The 19,182-nt window shown below is 36.3% G+C and overlaps 1 protein-coding gene across 3 annotated transcripts; it reads right to left on the bottom strand.

The window, feature by feature from the left end:
- Nucleotides 1-351: 351 nt before the first annotated feature.
- LOC131776419 (YTH domain-containing protein 1) lies at nucleotides 352-19,170 on the bottom strand. Of its 3 annotated transcripts, none has more exons than XM_059092581.2 (16): nucleotides 18,981-19,169; nucleotides 17,792-17,890; nucleotides 16,449-17,461; nucleotides 15,555-15,657; nucleotides 14,268-14,507; nucleotides 13,049-13,320; nucleotides 12,561-12,614; nucleotides 10,523-10,695; nucleotides 8,988-9,072; nucleotides 7,628-7,752; nucleotides 6,289-6,341; nucleotides 3,458-3,518; nucleotides 3,049-3,091; nucleotides 2,302-2,367; nucleotides 1,676-1,771; nucleotides 352-710 (listed from the first exon to the last, which is right to left on the bottom strand). In XM_059092581.2, exons 1-16 carry the CDS (start codon nucleotides 19,024-19,026, stop codon nucleotides 618-620), a joined length of 2,622 nt encoding a protein of 873 aa, XP_058948564.1. In that variant the 5' UTR covers nucleotides 19,027-19,169; the 3' UTR covers nucleotides 352-617. The 3 variants fall into 3 exon arrangements, with proteins under 3 accessions (XP_058948564.1, XP_066015235.1, XP_058948565.1); XM_066159138.1 differs by having other exon boundaries at nucleotides 14,268-14,504; XM_059092582.2 differs by lacking the exons at nucleotides 352-710; nucleotides 1,676-1,771; nucleotides 2,302-2,367; ... (1 more) ...; nucleotides 3,458-3,518; nucleotides 6,289-6,341 and adding an exon at nucleotides 6,861-7,357 and having other exon boundaries at nucleotides 18,981-19,170.
- Between the last annotated feature and the right edge of the window lie 12 nt (nucleotides 19,171-19,182).

Genomic DNA, 19,182 nt, shown 5'->3' with positions numbered 1-19,182 from the left:
AGTCCACGACGTCCTACGATGTTCCCATAGGTGTTAAGCTCAGTCTGTTTGCATAACGTAGAGCTTGAGATGAGAAAATAGATCAAAAGTGGAGAGCACAAAAGGCCGTGTATAGCATTCATTATGCTAATCCCACTCCCCCCTTAAATTGATTTCCGTTCTTTAGTGAGGCACCCTGTTTGATCAGTGAGCCGAGTTATACAAACTCTCTGCTATTCTTCTCATATTCAGAAGTCATTATGAACTTGAATTTCGGTAAATTCCCGGCTCTTCCCGCATACTCCATTTATCCTTTTGTTGATCTCCGTTAGATTGACGCTCAACACCTCAAGAGAGGATGACAGTCTTAGATAAAGGAAACATGGCATATTTCTTGTTATAATTTAATTTCATTGTGATACTATAACATTTGAGAAAGCATATTAAGAACATATTATAACGAAAGATTGCTGAGGGAATTCTTGCTTTCCGTTCCAATAAAAAGTTCTACAAATGATTGAAAAATTAATACAGTTCTAAACCAAATCTGAAAAGTCTGCGTAATATTAAGTGGAAGAAATAAACAATAGAACAATTTGAGTCACTGAAAATATTTTACAAATAAGATTCCTGAAGCGCTATCTGCGCCTACTACGGTATCGACTGCTACTTCCACGATCAGACTGTGTTCTTCTGAGGAATTCATCACAGGCTGCTGCATATTGATCAACCTTACAAAAGGAAAACCACAATATTATTGATAAATATCATGTCACCTGTTATGGAAGAATAATAGCCTTCTACACAGAAGTGTGTCCTACTATGCAGGAAAGGGACATTGAATAATGATATCATAAGATGGCAAAAAAATGTTTGCTCGTCTTGTATGTTGAGGAATAGTCGGTGTTAGGTGGCCGTCAAACATCTTGAATAGAAGTTCCACAGATATTGCCTCCAGAAAACAAAAACAAAAACAAAAGAAAAAAAACCAGCATTGCTACCAGCCTAAAAGCTTTGAAAAACAGAAACGCTTTTATAAATTTTCTGCAATTAACCGTTTCCAAAACTGTACGTTTTAATCATCACTAGAGAAAGATCAGCCTCACTGAAGTAACCACAGCAGAATTTTACAGGCAGTAGATGGTAAAGGAAATGTAACAAAGGACAGCTATTGTTACACTCTCTTAGTCATCTCGACGACGTATATGACTTCACCTCCTGTTGGAGGCAGTAGCCACAACATTCCATTTGATGCCAATTCTCTGTTTTATACAGGTGCCATTTCAGGAAAAGTACAACAACAACAGCAACTCGCACAAATCAGCTCCCACATTTGGGTGTATCTCTCACCAATCAGATCGTCTTATTAGGGTATGTATCTCTCACCAATCAGATCGTTACATTATGGTATGTAACTCGCACCAATCAGATCGCCGTTCTAAGGCAAATATCTGTATTAAGGTATTCATCTTTCAATGCTCTTTCTCTTTAAAAAATGAAAACATCCGTTTCACATTGTACCATTTAGACCCTACTCGCCCAAAAAAATAATTCTCGCACGCTTAGCATGCCTATGTTTGACGTTTGTTGTCATTTAGTCTCAGTTGCAGTTTGAAAGCAGAATTCCTTTCAACAGGATGTCTAAGTAAAGCAGCCCTGTTTCCAGCACAGAGTAGAAGAGCATGCAAATACTTACTGGTCGGTGGTAACCTCCACTTCGTGAACTGCTATGACTTATGTGCAGTGGTGGGTAATACGATGGCACGTCTACTGTTCGAGTCGAGAAATGTGACTAAAAAAGGTAGACAGTAACACGGTATGTCGTCACAGGAATTTGTCACAGGCACACTTATTGCATAACAGAATTAAAGCCTTTAAAACGGTTGTTTTTGTCAATCCCCCTTACGTGCCTAACAGCAGGCTAAATGTGAAAGGCGTTGAAAACTCTCATTTCCCACGTTGGTTGATTCTTAGAGAGAAGAACCTTCCTAACTTAGTGACATGTTGCTTGTTTCATCACATTATGTAAACAGCGGTTACGTCTACTGTTTGATATACTTTAGCTAAGAAGTAATGAGACTGTTGATTTGCCAAACTCAAGATTTGCCCAATTATCTCCATTTAATCCTTTCTATCTGGTTGAGCTTTTAGTTACCCGGACATTTCCTACGAAAAAGTAAAATAAATCCCAGTTTTTTTTGTAATCAGTAGTGATCTTCCCCAGTTACAACAAGCATTTCTGTTACCCAAACACACAGGTTCAACCTCAATTTTAGCTTGTCTGTAAATAAGTTCAAAAACAGCCAATATCTTCGTCCTTACTCGTAGTGGAGGTAAAGAAGAAGAGTGTCTTGACCGCTGATACTCCCGCATGTAGTCTGAATAGGACTGAAAAATGACGCATTCATAAGTTATAACAGAACAAGATACAAAAAAAGTGGGAGATAGAGCTAGTTTAAGGACCTTTCAGGGCCTTCTTGATGTGAATAGTACTGTAATAAGACAACTGGTTGCTCTGTATTTAAGCAAACAAACAAGAATGCCGATAATCTGTGGCTCCTTTGCTGGAAAAAGTTCACAACTATGGCATTAATATAGCAATTTATCCACACTAATATATTCTAACGCACTTCACAACCCTTCGCGGGGGACTTTGGCCATACTGCATTGCGCAATTTACAGTTTTTTGAGAGGAAATTTTGCAGGTACCTCCAATTTTGGACACAAGTCCAGATCACAATACCGGTTCTTTTACGTCCCCTGCCAACCACTAAAGAGAAAACGTAAGAGGCAGGACCTACAGGTACTTGCCCTCATCCTCGTCTCGCCATTTGCAGATGTTGTTGCAAAGGAAGCATATTTTCCTCAGTTATTTTTACCCTGAGTTTGGTTCAGTGTGGGACTTTAACCCTTGACCTCACACACGGCAGTCTGGCGTTGTACAATGTGGGCTTAACAGTCCACTTATAACCCCATCTGCCCACTCCCATCTCCCACTCCCAGTGACTACTCTAGTCTTTTGTTTCCTTCACTGCTTTGTATTCCTCCTAAATTTTACAAATTACTTACTCCGTGGAGAAGAGTCTCACGCCTCACACCACCATAACGAGATCTAGACAAAAGTAAATAATAACAGATGAATAAATGCTCTGTAAGTATATAAAAAAAGTTTAGCATTATTCAGTAAATTACGTTTCCTTTCTCTTGAAAGCTTAAACAAGAAGTTGCTATTTCTCCTTACTTTCGGTGAAAACTGGCCAAATTGGACAAGAATTGAGACAATTCTCAAATAACCTGTTGTTTTATCAAGCAAAAAAAAAGTATTGCTGGAACTGCTGTGAGTACGATAGAAACTATGGTAGCCTGCTTAATTAAAACAAGAAAAAAGAAAAAAAAGAACCCTTGATTCTTCCATGGCGATTTCTCCTATAAGAAAACCTTCCAAAGTTATCATGAAAACGCTATATAAAAAAGTTACCTGTCGTCATATCGCGATGTTGGTTCATGGTGATCTCGCGCATGATGCCTTGACGCTGAAACTAGAAGGTAATCAATACCATAAAAACTTTGAAACAATACATCAAAGGCAAAATTTATTTTTGAGTTCAAGTTAAAATGTTAATTTTCAGAAATAACTAGTTTCACAAAAAGTAATATTCAACTCCTCAAAGCTGAAACACACCGTTGACCACAAGCAGCTCGGCTACTAAATGCAATCAATCAATCAATCAATCAATTTATTAATGTGCAAGTATGAGGTGAGGTTAACTTCCAAATGAAAGCCAAAGGTTCAAATGTAAAACACTTGACATTAAGTAGGAGTAACTTCCCTTGAAAACCAAGGGAACGAATTACAGAAAATATCAATCAAAAATGAATATTAAGAAGAAAAAATTAGTAAATTAAAAAAATACTTTGTTCAAACCACATTCCAAATGTAAAAAGAAGGCTTATACATTCCCATAAAAAATAGTAATCAAATCATAACAAAATATTTCAGGTTGACCAACAGTGGAAAATGAACGAAAAGGTGAGACAGCCAATTACAAAACGTAAAACCATTTGACAAGTGCTTAGGGTAAAATAACATACAGTGCTCCAAACCTAACACTAATTAGTGGTGCTATTCTGAGGGTTCCCAATCTGGCGCGTTGCAGCGAGTTGGTTATAATCATCTCATATTCAGCAAGTAGGATAATTGTTTTAGTAAACCCAGCTGTTATTTTGTTTGACAACCACTGCATGAAAAAAGCAACTTCCGTTCCAAAAATAACGATGACATGATTGACAACTTCATGAGCACACATGCCAGTGAGTGAATTTAAAACTATGCACATTTGTGAATGTTCTTCCAAGGAAAAGTGGATATACGGAAAGTTTACAGAGCTTTACACCCTCTGAATAAGCCCAACCTGAAACTTTTTCAAGCAGATCGGCCCAAATTATTGTGCTTTGAAGTTTCATAGGGGGAAGCATGCAAAGAAAGCAATCAATGGCTGCTTAGATCGATTTGAGTAAGGCCATTTTGTAGAATTTGCCATCTTGTATTTATTGTACGTACGTACATAAATACATACATACATACAAATTTATTTGAATAAGGTCATGATAAGGGCAGCATTTGCTGATGTGGACCACCTAACTACATGCTAAAATATTTAAAAAAAGAGAACCTAATAACACAATCTTAAAAGATTTTTAAAAGAACTGTCTTTATCTTAAAAGATTTTTAAAAGAAAAAATTATAATTTATAAATGTATTAAAAAGATTTCAGGCACGAATCAGTTATTTTGTTTATCATGTTGTTTTGAATTTGCCCCATTCAGATTGTTAAGCCACTCCACTCAGTCAGTAAAACAAATACCTTAAATTCAGCTTGTTGCAAATGTTACTGCAAAATGTAAACAAATCCTACCAGTATTGTGTATTTAGGAAATAAAAACTGCTCAATTTTCCGTTACATAGGTTGAAATATTTTCAAACTTAATTTATTCCCTTTTTAGGTGATAAGGGACTTGCATTTTCTTTGTTAGCTCTGTTCTCTCTTTACTTGTGTAAACAAAAAAACAGAAAATCTTTCTTTGACTTCACTAGCTAATTCATTGACCATATTTATTGGACCTAGATTTATGACCTTGAAGCTAGGTTACAAGCCTATAACCTGGTTCCATCTAGCCAATCAGAAGGTCAGAAATTCAATAACTGTGCTCCAGTTTTCACTAGTTCTCAAAAACCCTCTTGTAGCATCCCAATAGAACCTATTGGGGACTTCCTGGTAGCTAACTTTTGACTTGGCTTTGAAAGGATCAAAACTGGCTACCCACAAGTCAAAATTGGCTACCCACAACAATCAAAGTTAATTCTAAATTTCAATTCAAAACACAAAGACAACTAATGTGAAATCTCAGTAAATAGAAAATGGAATCAAAATCAAATTTCATGCTACCATTCTCTCACTGTAAACTTAGGGAGACCATGAACACAATTTAATATATATACTTGACTTTTGCTGCAGTTTTAGTCACCAAAATAGTTTCAGCCAAGCCAATTACTACAACATGAATAATGCAGGTAGGTTTCTAACAAAACCGTGGTACTGCATTGGTGGGAGAGAACGACAAGGTAATTTGGTATTACCAACTACGTTGATAACAAAACTTAGCCACTATTAAGAGTTTTGAATCTAATGTCTTGAATGTTAGCTCATTGTCAGAGGGAATTGGTACAACAGTTTCTCTTCACTTAAAGGAGAAGTATCCTTCAGAAACCAAAGCAGTTGTATCCCCACCATCAAAAAGTAAATATGAAATTATGACACTTACCAATTGTCTTAACATCTCAAAAAGTATTCAATCTCTAGAAAAATTGCTTTGAGTGGGTTACACTTTCACTTTGGATAGCACCATTTGAAATACTGCTTAGTAAAATGGCTGCCTAGGTACATTGTAATTACATCTGAGACCTTCTTTTCCCCTTCTTTTAGCAATCTGTCTGAACAGTCAGGGCTACACAAATAAGAACTCTTGACTAAAATTGTGATTTCCATGCAACAACTAAAGCAGCATGGAAAACATCTCATAGTTTAGCATATAAAACCTGGTCGGTGAATTGCTCTAAAATGGAGGTGTCTAAAGTGAAATTTTAAACACATTTGAAAACATTTGGTTTCTCTCAAAACCCAGTTAGTGGTAAAGTTTTACATAAACATTTAATGGTAGATGAGGATAAAATTCTATGGGTTCTGGAGAATACCCCACCTTTGACCATCCAAATCAGTAGCATAGAGAATGATGAAGAAAACTAAATACCTCTGTGCTTTCTTTTTGTCTTGCGCAGTTCCTCAGAGTGTCTCGGACGATGCCTAATGATAAAAATATTTCAAAATTAAGTATTGCCAGAAGTTGTGGACCCTTACCCGTCAGAACAGCCAGCCTGTTGTGCCAGGGATGACAGCATGAATTTTAAGAACCAGGCCTGTGATAATAATGGCTGTGATCATGTACCAATAAAGATCTAAAGGCATGCTAATATCAAGTTAATTTTCATGGAAGCACAGTGCTGTCACCTCCAAACAGCAACTACCACTTGCTCTCCTGGGCAGACTCTGTTTCTGAATATGGACTGATATTGTCCTGGGTGTTGAAGTAACTTAGTCCCAATGACTAATCTTTCAAGTCCCAAGGATGAAAATATTCAGAGATCCACAAGTGTCAACATCTTAATATGCCACATGAGTGTCACAGACTCATTCACTTGATAATGCAACTGATTTGAACTGTAGTTGCAGGAACACATTTTAAAGAACTGTGACTACACAAAAGCTAAAGTTCAGTCAAGTTTGTACATGACAAAAGGGTAAACTATTGCAGGTCCCTTGAAGCATTCCCCACACCAGAACTTCAGTCCCCTACTAGTGTCATTTGGTTGGACATTATAAATGTTTTTTTTTTTAAAGTAGATCCATGGACAAACCAAAGGCTGTGGAAAATCCTGGATAGTTGTGCAAAATAATAGAACAAAAGGGTGATTAATGGCAGTTATCTTCTGCAACTGCATCTGCATTAATCACCACCTTCAAAAATACACATGGCACAAGAAAACTTCTCTCAAGCCTAAAGAAAGATCTCTTTTTTTAAACAAGTTTTGAAGGCATCCGTAATTTGGTAAGTTCTCCTGCTAAGCAGCAAAAATGCCAGAGTTGCAAATAAAATTTTCAGTCCAAAGGAAGTCAGTTCATTTTCAACATAAGATCTTGATATGTAACTGAATAGTCTTTTTTTTGAAGTAAATCCATTGAGGTAATGTCCTAGGCGGGCCAATGGCCTTAAGTCCATTTCATAGTGGAAGTAAAGCTTGATCACAACATTTCCACAATTCCTAAAAAGCACAGCAAAATATAAGATATGAGAACAAGATTCCAGAGGAGATAGCAATGAAGCACTTGGTGGGGCAGAGCAGGATAAATCTGTTGATTACATATCCATTGTGTGCCCTGTTATGATGACAGAGATCATCTGTGACTCTTTGTTTCCTGCGAAACAATGATGGTCCTTTATGGAATTAGACAAAATCACATCTCAATGAAGGCATGAGTAGGGTATCACATGCATGTCCGCCTGCCTGCAGGATATGATGATTGTTGCTAACCTAGCAGCATCCCTTTCCTTCCTTCGTCGTCTTTCTGTTGATGAGTGGTGAGTTGGATTGAGCTCCACTGTCTCATCTTCTGGGAACAATCGGCAAAGAGCTTCACCCACAGCTGGTTCCACTTCCTAATGATTTAAACAGCAAGAACATACTCTCCAGTATTCAAACTGATCATAACTTTTTCATGAAATCCTGAGAATAACCGTTGTTTATAATATGCACTTGTTTATAAGATGCACCCCCAACTTGAGAGAGTTCCCAACTAGAAAGTTTTGTGAAAATACTCATTAGATGATGTATCAAACCCTTTGATTTCATAACTCCATGGCCCAGTAAATATATTATTACTTTTAAGTATTGACATGTCTGAGAAGTTTTACCTCATAGAAGATTCTGTGTCAAAAGATATAACTTTAGGAATTTTAAATTCAATGCTATGTAATTTTCTGACCAAGAAGTCAAGTAAACAATATTCTAAGCATGGTGAATTTGTCTGCATGGGTTTTTTTAAACACATGAGGTGTTCCTATGATTTTAAGTAAAATCAAGAACTCATTATAACGAAGTTAGTCATTTTCATCTTTCTTCCTATTTACAGTTTGCAGGTAACAAGTGGTCACTCCATACACCCGACAAATATGTGCCCTCATTTTGAAATCCCATGTGCAAGCATGTTTGCATATTTTATCTTATATCTTGATTTCTCCATGAAACAATTTTCTTTCCTTTGAAAATAAGTCATTAAAATGTTCTACTTTCATTAGAGCTTGTTTTTGGGAAAAGATGATTAAAAAATAGCAACTGTATCCTGAGTATTTAAGATAGTTCCAGGAATGTTAGCTCCTTTGGCTAAAAGCACTAAATATCAAGGCAGTTTTAGATATAATTGTGGGTGCACTTTTAATAATCTGCCCAAAGCAATAAGATTGCCGGAAAGCCTTAAAACTTTTAAAACTGAGTGTAAGTGGTTTTTTAAACAGATTTAATTAGTTATGTAGACTTTATATGTATTTTCTCTAATGAGTTTTACTTTTGTCTGTCAATTTTATGTGTAACTTTGTATTGTCAAATTTTGTTTTTGCAGGGCTCTCTTTAAACTAGCTATGCTAAATGCGATGTCCCTGTTTAAATATTAATTAAATAAATAAATAAATCTGACAGCTGCAACACTGCAATTATCTTACCATCTGCTTGTCATTCACAGTAACTTTCTTTTGTTTTATTTTGAATCAAGTAAAATTCATTTCCCATTTAGTGAACAAGGTGGGGTGGTGGAAAACAAAAGCATTACAAGCATGACAAACATCTCAATGCATAAAAATTCATCTCACTCCTTATGAGTATTTAAGAGGCCAGTTACCTGTCCATCACGGCAAATTTTCACCTCTTTGTTGTCGTTCCAAGGATTTCTTAAATGCAGGCACTTACTGAACCAAAGCTCCCTCCTACAAACAAAAAATCCACTGTGTTAATCATAAAATCAAACTATGAGAAGAATTATTATAGCAAAGACAAAAAACATTCTGTGAAAAATACATGTAATCTTTTACATTTTAATTTGTATTCAAGGTCCTACTATGATCAGCCAGTTAAGTCATAGAAATTTAGAGATTTACACAAAAGACATTTTCAAAGTTTATTGTAGAAAGGTTTGGGATGAAAAATTAATAAAATAAGCAAATGAGTATGCTGATGACCTAAATTACTTCACCCTTTGTAAGATGCAGTAAACAGACACAAATAAACAAGAAATTTGAAGCAATCAATGAAACTTGGTCCACTAATTGTTGTACAAGTGACACACAAAGAAAATATTTGCTTCTACATAGTTATGGGAATGCAAACTGCATGACTCTGCATGACACTTACACAAGAACAAAGTGCTGAACTATTGTTATCTGCTTGCCAAATCGCACAGGAGTTTAATAGGCAAATGTTAGATTGAAATACACGTATGATTAAAACAGCTCCAGATTGGTGAAATCTGGAGTTTTGTGTGTTGCTATGGTTACCAAATCATCAAACATAATTAAGTGGTAAAGCCTTGATGCAAAAAAATCAAACATTTCAGATAACTGAAAAGAATCAATGGCATTTCTCTTCTTGTGCAAACTACTTTTTAAGCTATTAAAACATCTATGGCAGTGTGGGGAATGGGTGTCCCCGCTTGTTTTTCAGGAGCAGGGTACTTGTCTGAGCATGGTCTCAACACAGGCGCTACCACCAAGGGACGAATTTGCTCACCATTTTCAGGCATGCTTTTGTCAGCTAACCTACTTTTTGCAATAGAAGATAAAGTCTTTGACAAAAAAGTAGAGATGGTAAGTTTTAAGCTCGGTGAAGAATTAAGAAAGATGTTTTTTTGCCTTGTCACAAGCGTGGGACAAAGAAAAATTCTGAGTCCCCGTGGGGAATCGAACCTCAGACCTTCGCATTTGCAGAAAAGTAGAGATGGTTAGTCATAAGAACTTTGTAATAGACCCCACTCACCAAAGAGTCTTTGTGGCTTAGTGGTAGAGCATTGGAGCACAAATCATAAATAAAATAACATTCAAATAAATAAGCTCTTGGTTTTTGAACAAATTCTTCCTTACAGCCCCCAAGGAAATGTATAGAGAACAGTATGGAGAATATGTGTGCTAATGTTAGGGTGTAAAGGGTTAATGCCTGGGCTCAAAGCTGCATAACAGGCACCTAGTCTGAAAAGGGCCTCTGCTGGAAATTTCCTCATATTCAGCCAGTAATTTCATCAGAGTAGGACTTTCAATACTTAAATGACATTATGGATGTAAATGGTGTTGCATTTAGAGAAGAAATACAGTTCAAACTATCATGTGTGTCTTACTATTATTATAATGGAGTAAAATGGAGTTAATTTTTTTGATGAATCATTACCTATTGAGCCACTCCAATTTAAATACTCCTCCTAGTGCTTTGGCATTCATTCCAGGTGGCAACACCCAAGGCATTGGCTGGCCTCCATGTTTGGCTTCTGATGCCAGTCTGGCAAACCCCTGGAACTTTCCACTCTCTTTTACAGAAAATATTAAAATTACATTTTTATACCTCTGAAAGAAAATCAAGTACAAAAACGGCTGATGAGTAGTCATAAAAGAAGCTCCTCCTTTCTTGCTTCATGTCAATGTTTTTTTTACAAATACAATAAAATACAATACATACTAGATTCTTCGTGATGTAGAAAAGAAAAGGAAAGTTGCATACATCTTGAAAAGGTCCACCATAAAATATCTGAGTAAAACTACACATTATCAATAAAATATAATTGCCTTAAAAAACTTTATAACTCAGAAATCTAAGTACTTTATGTACTTATAATCACTACTCTCTCCGAACTTTGAGAAACAAAGGCAGAGGAACTAAGGTGCTGGGCCAAGTTGTTCAAAGGAGAGAGAAATTTAGCCAACTGATTAGTGTATATACAGCTGATAGAATAGCTAACCACCAAATAATTATCTTTGGGACAAAAATTAGCAAGAAAAGCAAGGATGGTTTTGTATACTGGTACAGTGGAACCCCTCTAAACTGGACACCCCTGTGACCGAGGGTAATGTCCGGTTTAGAGGGGTGTCCAAGATGCTTTTGGAAAAAGGAATCCATTGTTAACTGCATCTGATTACAACATTGTTCAACTATTTTTCTTTCAGTTAAATTTTTAGATTTTTTGCTTCAGTACCAATAGAACAATGAGTAATTAGCCGATGGGCATTTCTCACTTCTGATTGTGATTTCACAGCTGCATGATTACAATTTTAATTTTAATCATGTTTACAAAGGTGCGATTTGATTTTGGCAGCAAGCTTAAAACTTTCACATCCAGTTTAACTGGGTCAATTTCTTTTTAAATTGAGTGATTATGAACTGAAAGAAGTGTCCAGTTTCCGGAAGTGAGGGGTTCCAGTTTACTGAGGTTAAAAATATAGAAAATATATGACAGATTTTGGGGCCAATAAAAAGGTCTGGTAAAGAGAGGATTCCAGTTTAATGAGGGTTCAGTTTAGAGGGGTTCCAATGTAATACTCATTCAGAGTTTAAATGTAGTTGTGTGTGTTCAAGGACAGGATCTCCTTGTTGCATTTTGTGGCAAATTTATCTGAAATGACCACTGGAAGGCTGACACGTGTTTCATAATAGCCAAGGCATTTATAACGAACAAACCCAAACCCAAGTACCTAAGGGCTACTAAGACTTAACTGTCCACATAGACAGAAAGGGTTGGTTACAATTTGTGGCCGTAAAATCTTGTCATTAACAAGTTCATAGATTTATCTCATTGGTGCCCTAAAAGATATCCAGAACTGAGTTCACTGTTGCTCCAGAATTCCAAGACTTGTAAGGTTCTTCATAACCTTTAAAACTTCTCCTTTATCTTTCTATACATTCAATAGAAAGTAAAACTGAACAACAGTACCCTTCTGTTTCTGTTAGCTAATTTAAGACCACAATTTGAAGGTAACAATCATAATTAATTTTGTTTTCATACTAAACACTACACACTAACATTTCTTTCTAAACAGTTACCTAACTCAGACACTGGTAAGCTGCTGATTGTTCTATTTTTAAGTTGAGAAGAATAGAAATATCATAACCAAAAGAAAGGCTCCTTAAAGAAATAAGGAAAATACATCCAAAAATAGAACTGCAAAACATCAGAGTTCTGAGATGGAAATAGCCAATCAACATATAGGGTCAACCAAACCAATGGAAACACTAAATTTCATAGGCCTAATATTTTCCAGAATTTTCTACAAGAATGGCAGAATTATAATGTAAGCATTGCTGTAACTTGCTGTGGATCCACACTTCAATCACCAGTAAGAGGAAAGCTTTTTTCCTCCGGAAAGTCAAGATTCATGATTCATCACTTTAGGACATATGCTTTCAAGATAACGTTTCATGAAGAAACAGACCTCACCTTAAAATGAGCATTTAGTTTCTTCTCATTAGCCTTTGGAGTTGACCACACACCCTGATAAGAATAATGTGTTACAATTGTTGAAATCAAGCATCTTATAAGATAAAGATGTTTTTTGTCTTGTCACAAGTCTAGGAAAAAGACTAAATTCTCTATCACTGAGAGAAACCCATTATGAAGTTCATATCAGACACGCATCAAACATACTGCTAGGATCAGCAATGTCTTTAGCCTCATATTTTGTACATAGAAAATGCACGAAGTGTGCAGAACTTTTCCAAAGTAAACCTGGTTGTAATACACACAGCATTGTTTTTGTGTCATTTTTCCCCCTATTTCTAAGGTAGTCTTTTCCCTAGAAACATATAAGTTCTTTGGAATCATCTAAGTTTAAAATGCCTATTTCAAGTCTAACTAATTTTAAATCCAACAATAAAAATCTATCTTCAATTGAGTCTTGGTGAAAACCAGCCTTAAGGTAGACTTACCTTGGCTTTAGACAAAGCTACATTCTCATGATTGTTACTTTTCATCACAAAGTATCGAGCTTCTTCAAAGAACTCATCCAAATTGGATGTTTTCTTTGATTTCGATGATGATGCCTTTGCCACTTTACTCTTGATGTGAAGCTGACTATCAGCTAAGGAGTTATCACTTTCACCACTTGATCTAGTTCCTTCCACAGGAGATGATGCTCTTCTTTTCCTTCTTTTTACTTTCTTTCCTTCTTGTTCATTTTGTTCTTCATTACTTGGATTTTCTAAACAAATACAAGACTTCATTAAAACTATTTGACTAAAACTAAACATTCAACTGCTGCCACTGACTAGTAATGGTGATGCATTACTTGGGTAATTACCAGTGTCAACCTCCTAAAAAATTACCATGTACAAAAGAAAAAAGCGAAAAGTTCCAAAAGCTCCTAAAATGCCCATTGTTAACATAGTTGAAGAATTTTTCCACTGAAAACTCCAATAATTAGAGTTTGTAAGCATAATGATACATGATCACAATGGAATAAAATTTTTTTTACTGTAAATATATGTTTAAAATTCCTATGCTGCAGCTTTTACCAGACCTTACCCCATAGAGTAGAAGAAAATAAAAATAAAATAATAACCCACCTACATTTCACTGGCACTGAACCAATCTTGTTTATGGCAAAAACTAATGCGATCATCACGATTAGAAGTGGTGATGATTGCACCTTTGTTTAAGGGCACACTAAAATGAGGTAAATCATCCCAACAATTCTTTTCAGCAATTTATTTCATTTCAGCTCACTGTGAGGATCATTTCTTTACTTTTGACATCTTTTTTGCAATATAAATTGTATAAATATACCCCACAAAAAATTTCTTTGATGGATTGAGAATTTATGAATGGATTTAAGACTACTTAACATTTTCTTGTAATCAAGCTTTGTGACTGATTTACCAATTGTAATTATATTAATAGCAAATAACCTCTTTTTCCAAACAAGATCTCACACTAAAAAATGGATATTTAGAGAGAAAGAGACAAATAAAAGGTTAGTAAAAGACTGTGACAGTACATGTACAAGCCATACTCCACCTACCACATACCTCAAGTATGCTTTCTATCATTACCTAAGTGCAGTCTTGTATATTGCAGTGAAGCAACAAACTGCTCAATTGTGTTAAATATTAAATTGACACTTAATAAAAATCAAACAACAATAACAACCTGATTCTGATTTTGAAGAAGCTGAAGAGGAAGGTGACACTGAACCTCCCTCTCCTTCACTAAAATCTTCTTCCCCACTGTCATCACTTCCACCTGCACCTTCACTGGCCTCCTCCAAGTCATCAATAACTTCCATATCTTCACTCGCCTCATATTTACTAACTGCATCTGTATCTTCAGCTAGAGCCACTTTGCTTTCCACCAATGACTCTGAATTTACTGAATCTGTACCTATGACTGCTGTCAACAAGCAATATAGCAAAAAAGGCCTCTCTTAATTTCAACTTCAGTGTAGCCTGCTATGTAGACGTCTTGTTAGTGCAAGCTAACGCTAAAAGCTTGCGAGCATTTGTCCGACCGGCCATTTTTTATTTGCAGTTAGAGTGGAAGATGGGGGTAGGGGGTGGGAGAGGGGAGAAAAGACACCTGCCTGAAGAGGCTGTTAAAATGCCCTATGCCCCCTGATTAGTTGCGCTTCACTGCATTTCCAGAAATAAGAAGGTAACCAATAAAAATGAGTTTATTTAAAAGTCTTGGACAATGACTTCCAGCAAAAACAAACATGTGGAGCTGAGCCATCATATCCAGCTACATATAGTGCATAATGTCCCATAAGAGTGCGAGTGACAACTGTAGGAAATGGAAGGAGTGCTTTGGAGTTGTTTTGAGCAAAGTTGTTTGTCAAGTTGGATTTTCCTTGATTCAAGATAGCTCAAGATTTTCAGATCGTGTTTGCAACCCATGTCCCATTCAAGGAGGCAAAAGAGTCAGCAGTGGAGGACACTAAAGCTAAATGCAGACAGGTCTCATGCCAGGATAGAAAGGCATTAAAAGAAGCACTGATCGAGGTACTAGATGAGATGAGAAGCAAAGAACTAGTATTGGATGAAAGCTCTTGTCATGGCTGCTCAAGGCATTTAATAAAGGATGTGGTAAGGGACTGTGAGAAGATTTTCACTTTGGCTGATTTACTTACTGGCTACCCTGTATTTTCAATGACAAATGCATTAAAAATACTAGAAGTGATCCAGGAAGTATTCATGGACATTCCTAATTTTGAAGAATCATTGGCACCTACGTTTGAAAACTCCAATGGTTCAGTTCTACAAGAAGAACCGAATGTAAATAACTGGTTTGATTTTGAAACTATTTCCCTTGGTATTGACAGTGACCCAGAAAGGCAAAAACAAACACACATGGAGCTGAGCCGTCACATCCAGCTACATATAAAGCGTAATGTCTGATAAGAGTGCGAGTGACAAATGCAGGCTTTGTGGAGTTTCATACCTTGTGTTGCCTCTGGATCATCATCAGGTCCAAACTCAGTTATTTCACTCTCCTCTGCCTCTCCCTTATTTCCCCTCATGGGTTCATCAATGCTATCTGGATCCTAAAATAACAAGGTCTGATCTTTACATGTTTAATGACTGATACTGGCTTTGACATCACAACCTCAGGTGTGAGCAAGGTGAAATATTGTGGCCATTCCAAACAGCAATTAAAATTATCCCTTAAAAACAGCCAGGAAAATATATGTAACTCATCCCAAAATAAGTACATTAGAGGATTTTCAAAACATTAATTGCAAATCTGTTCATACTTGTGGATTACTTTTTGCAACAAACCATACATTTCATTCCTTTTTTTTTGGTTCATGGGAAAATGGTTAATAGTGCAATACTTTCAAAACCTGTCTTTTTCCCCCAAAAAAATCCACACAAAGGGCATTTTGTGCCTTAGTAACCAAAACCTATCTCAACACCAGCAAAAACTCTGCATTTAATCCCAGTTCTTACTCTATAAACAGGGAATATCAAGTGACTATCACAGAGAGCTAAAAATGCTATCTTTCTGTAGTGACAATAAACATCAACATTGAGAGCAAAAGTAAGGGGAGTGAGTGACCAAGCCTGGCAAAGCTTATCCTACTTTCATCAGCATGGTGGATGGTGCTTGCTAATAGGGATCATGATTTCCTTTGTTTTGAAGAGAACAAACAGCTTTAAAAAGATCAAGAGAGGCTTCATGAATTACTGCTGTAATGGATAAAACATGTGTCTGCTGCCATCCATTTTCTTCAATTAATAGTTTTCTGGCTTTTGCCAGACTTGATGTCTAAAAATTTAAAAATCTACTTAATCCACATGAATTGAAGACTTGTTTAAACATAATGTTGCAAACCTGAACTTTGTTTCCAAGTTCTTCTTCTTCTGTTTGGATTGTTGGTATTTTCTCTGAATACTTGACACCTCTATTGACTTTACTCTTCTTCTCCTTGATTTGTGTAGTAGACTTCTTCTGTGTTGATTTGCTCTTGACTTCAACACTGCCTCTTCTGTTTCCTTTCACTCCATCATTAATCTGCCTCTGGCTGCTCTTTTCACTAAGATTATTTGATGGTTCCCGAACTTTTCGGCTTTTAGTTTCAGAGGGAGTGCTGTGGACACTCTGTTTTGCTACTTTCTTGGCTGGACTTGCTGTGCTGGCCTTCTTCTCTTCTGATACAGCTTTTACTTTCTCTTTAGACACCTTACTCTGTCCTTTATTGCTCTCAGCTGCTTTCTTAACATTTTCCTTCTTTGCCTCTTTTTTCACTACTTCCTTTTTTGGACCCTCCCTCTTCACAACCTTTGAAGCACCTTTGGCTTTTGAGCTCATTACCCTCTTTGATAAATTATCATTTTTTTTCATTTCTGTCTCTTTTTCAGCAACTCCTTTAGTTTCGGTAGTTGCTGCATTCTGTTCTTCTTTTTTCTTAGTCTCTTTGTCTCCAGTTTTACTATCACCCTCAGTTTTGGAACCCTTCATATCCTTCTGTTTGTTCTTTGTTGTGTCTTTTTCCTTTCCCTTTTCTTTGCTTGGATTTTCATTTTCAAGCTGACCTGCAGCTTTGTCCTTCTCTTTCAGTTTTACTTTAATTTCCTTAGGAGCATCTTTTCTTGGACGTTGTTTTTCTTCCTTTTCTTTCACTGGAAGCTTTTCCTTGTCACTCTCACCTGTCTTGGGAGATTCTAGCCCAGATGCAATGGTTTTAGAAGCCTTGCTGTTTTTAGTTGGAGTCTGGCTGGAGATTTTCATGGTTTGAGGAGAGGAACTGTTGTTTTCTTTGGTTTGAATCTTTGGACTGTCCAAGTGTCTCTTTTTAGATGTATCAGCCTTGTCATCAGTGTTGGCTCTTCGCTTTCTGCTTGGTACTGAACAAAGAAAACAAAAAAGGCACAAGTTTTCTTCAGAAATCATATAATGGATTTAATCAAAATCAAAGCTATCAGGATTACTTTTGACAATCAACTGAAAAATTGCTCTAAATAGCCTTTGGGCAATTACTGCTTTCTAAATATATATTATGGTTCTAGTTTGAATCTCGTAATAATTAATTTAAAGGACAAAGAAACACAAGACTTAAACTGGTCCAAGAAATATCAAAGCTCAAAAAAACTTGAATGAAACTATTTACATCCTCTGAAACTGAAAGTTCAGGAGAGGGACAAGTAATATAAGGACAGTGGAAAATCTTGTCTTACCACTTGTCTTTGCTGGAGTGTCCAGTTCAGCAGCAAACTCGTCATTTGCTGGTTCCCCAAGTATATCATCCAGAACATTAAGCTCCACTCCATCCAAACCTTTTTTCAAATTGCAGATTATATAAATGCATTGTTATTACAATGGTAACAAACTGAAACTTAATAGAACACCCATGACCACCTATGCAATACCAACAGCATGGGTGGTTTGTGGTTCCTTCCTTTGCAACATAAAGTTAGTCCCCAACCTCAAACATTCCAAAAGGATCATTGAACCAACCAGAATCAGGCTATTGTGAATAAATTCAATTTCTCTGGTCCAAAAAATTGTTCAGCTAGATTATTCTCTGCCCTAACTCTAGCCTTGAGTGTGATGTAAAGAACTACATCTATCTGCTAAAAATGTTTGTCTAGGCCCTGGCTTGACATGGATCTATCTTTCACTGATCAAGAAATAATGGAAAACCTTACAGGACTGACATGAAGGGGTGGGAGCAACCCAGCAACTTTGATACAGGTCTATAACTTTAAAAATCAAAAATACATCAAATAAGAAAATCGTGAGTTAAAAGATAAACCCATACTTTATCAACCAGAATTCTTATTCATCCTTAAAAGAGAGCAATTTTGCAAATCATGACACTTTGTTAGAAAACATGCTTTATTGAAAAATTTTGTCTTCCTTTGAAAGCCTACATAAACATACAAATAAAAAACCAATTCCTAGAGTAGAAAAAAAGAAAACGAAAAGAAAAGCCGAAAAATTAAATTTAGTCAGTTCTCGTCAGTTAAGAATCATTAATCATGTTTTAAATCAAGGAGTTAATTAACAAAGTGCTACACCTTCTATTTCAATGAGAACACTCTCCTCTTCTTTTTAAAAGTTAAGTTCTTTTGAGACTAACAACCGAAATAGGAAAGACTCACTGGCACTAGTCTCAGCGCGAATTCTGTCTAGTAATAACCTCAGACGCCAGTCATTCCACATGGCGATCGCTGTATGACAAGCCACAACAATCCAGGCAGAAACCATAACTTAAAACACCTTTTTTAACAATATACTAACATAGGTAAAAGAGTCTGTGAAAAGGAAATAAATGCATGAAATCCAGGCCAAGAAAACAGGATATGATATCGTGTGCATGGTATACATTTTTCTTTACATTGACTTAGAAAATAAACAACTTACTGGTTTCCAACTCGTCTGGAGATGAAAGTTCTCCTTCTTCGGCCATATAAACAATTCAAACTTTCCCTTCTAGTTTTCTTCCGCAAAAGAGACAAAATAATTCAATCAAAAAGCCTCAAGACAGAAAGAAATGCACTCCACGTATGATTAAGGAGTCCTCGCTTTCCTTCGACTTGCAGGATTATTATGGGATATAACCATG

The sequence above is a fragment of the Pocillopora verrucosa genome, chromosome 12 (genome assembly GCF_036669915.1).
Source record: "Pocillopora verrucosa isolate sample1 chromosome 12, ASM3666991v2, whole genome shotgun sequence".
Taxonomy (NCBI): Eukaryota; Metazoa; Cnidaria; class Anthozoa; order Scleractinia; family Pocilloporidae; genus Pocillopora; species Pocillopora verrucosa.
This window is presented reverse-complemented; position numbering and strand designations above follow the sequence as displayed.

What these genes read in the sequence shown, in the direction of transcription:
- LOC131776419 (XM_059092581.2), bottom strand. Translation starts at nt 19,026, where the DNA reads ATGGCCGAAGAAGGAGAACTTTCATCTCCAGACGAGTTGGAAACCA. An exon ending in CACTCCAGCAAAGACAAGTG is followed by an intron (nt 17,462 to 17,791) that starts GTAAGACAAGAT and finishes TTCTTTGTTCAG; the next exon opens with TACCAAGCAGAAAGCGAAGA. An exon ending in AAATTGGAGTGGCTCAATAG is followed by an intron (nt 9,073 to 10,522) that starts GTAATGATTCAT and finishes TTTTGTTTGTAG; the next exon opens with GAGGGAGCTTTGGTTCAGTA.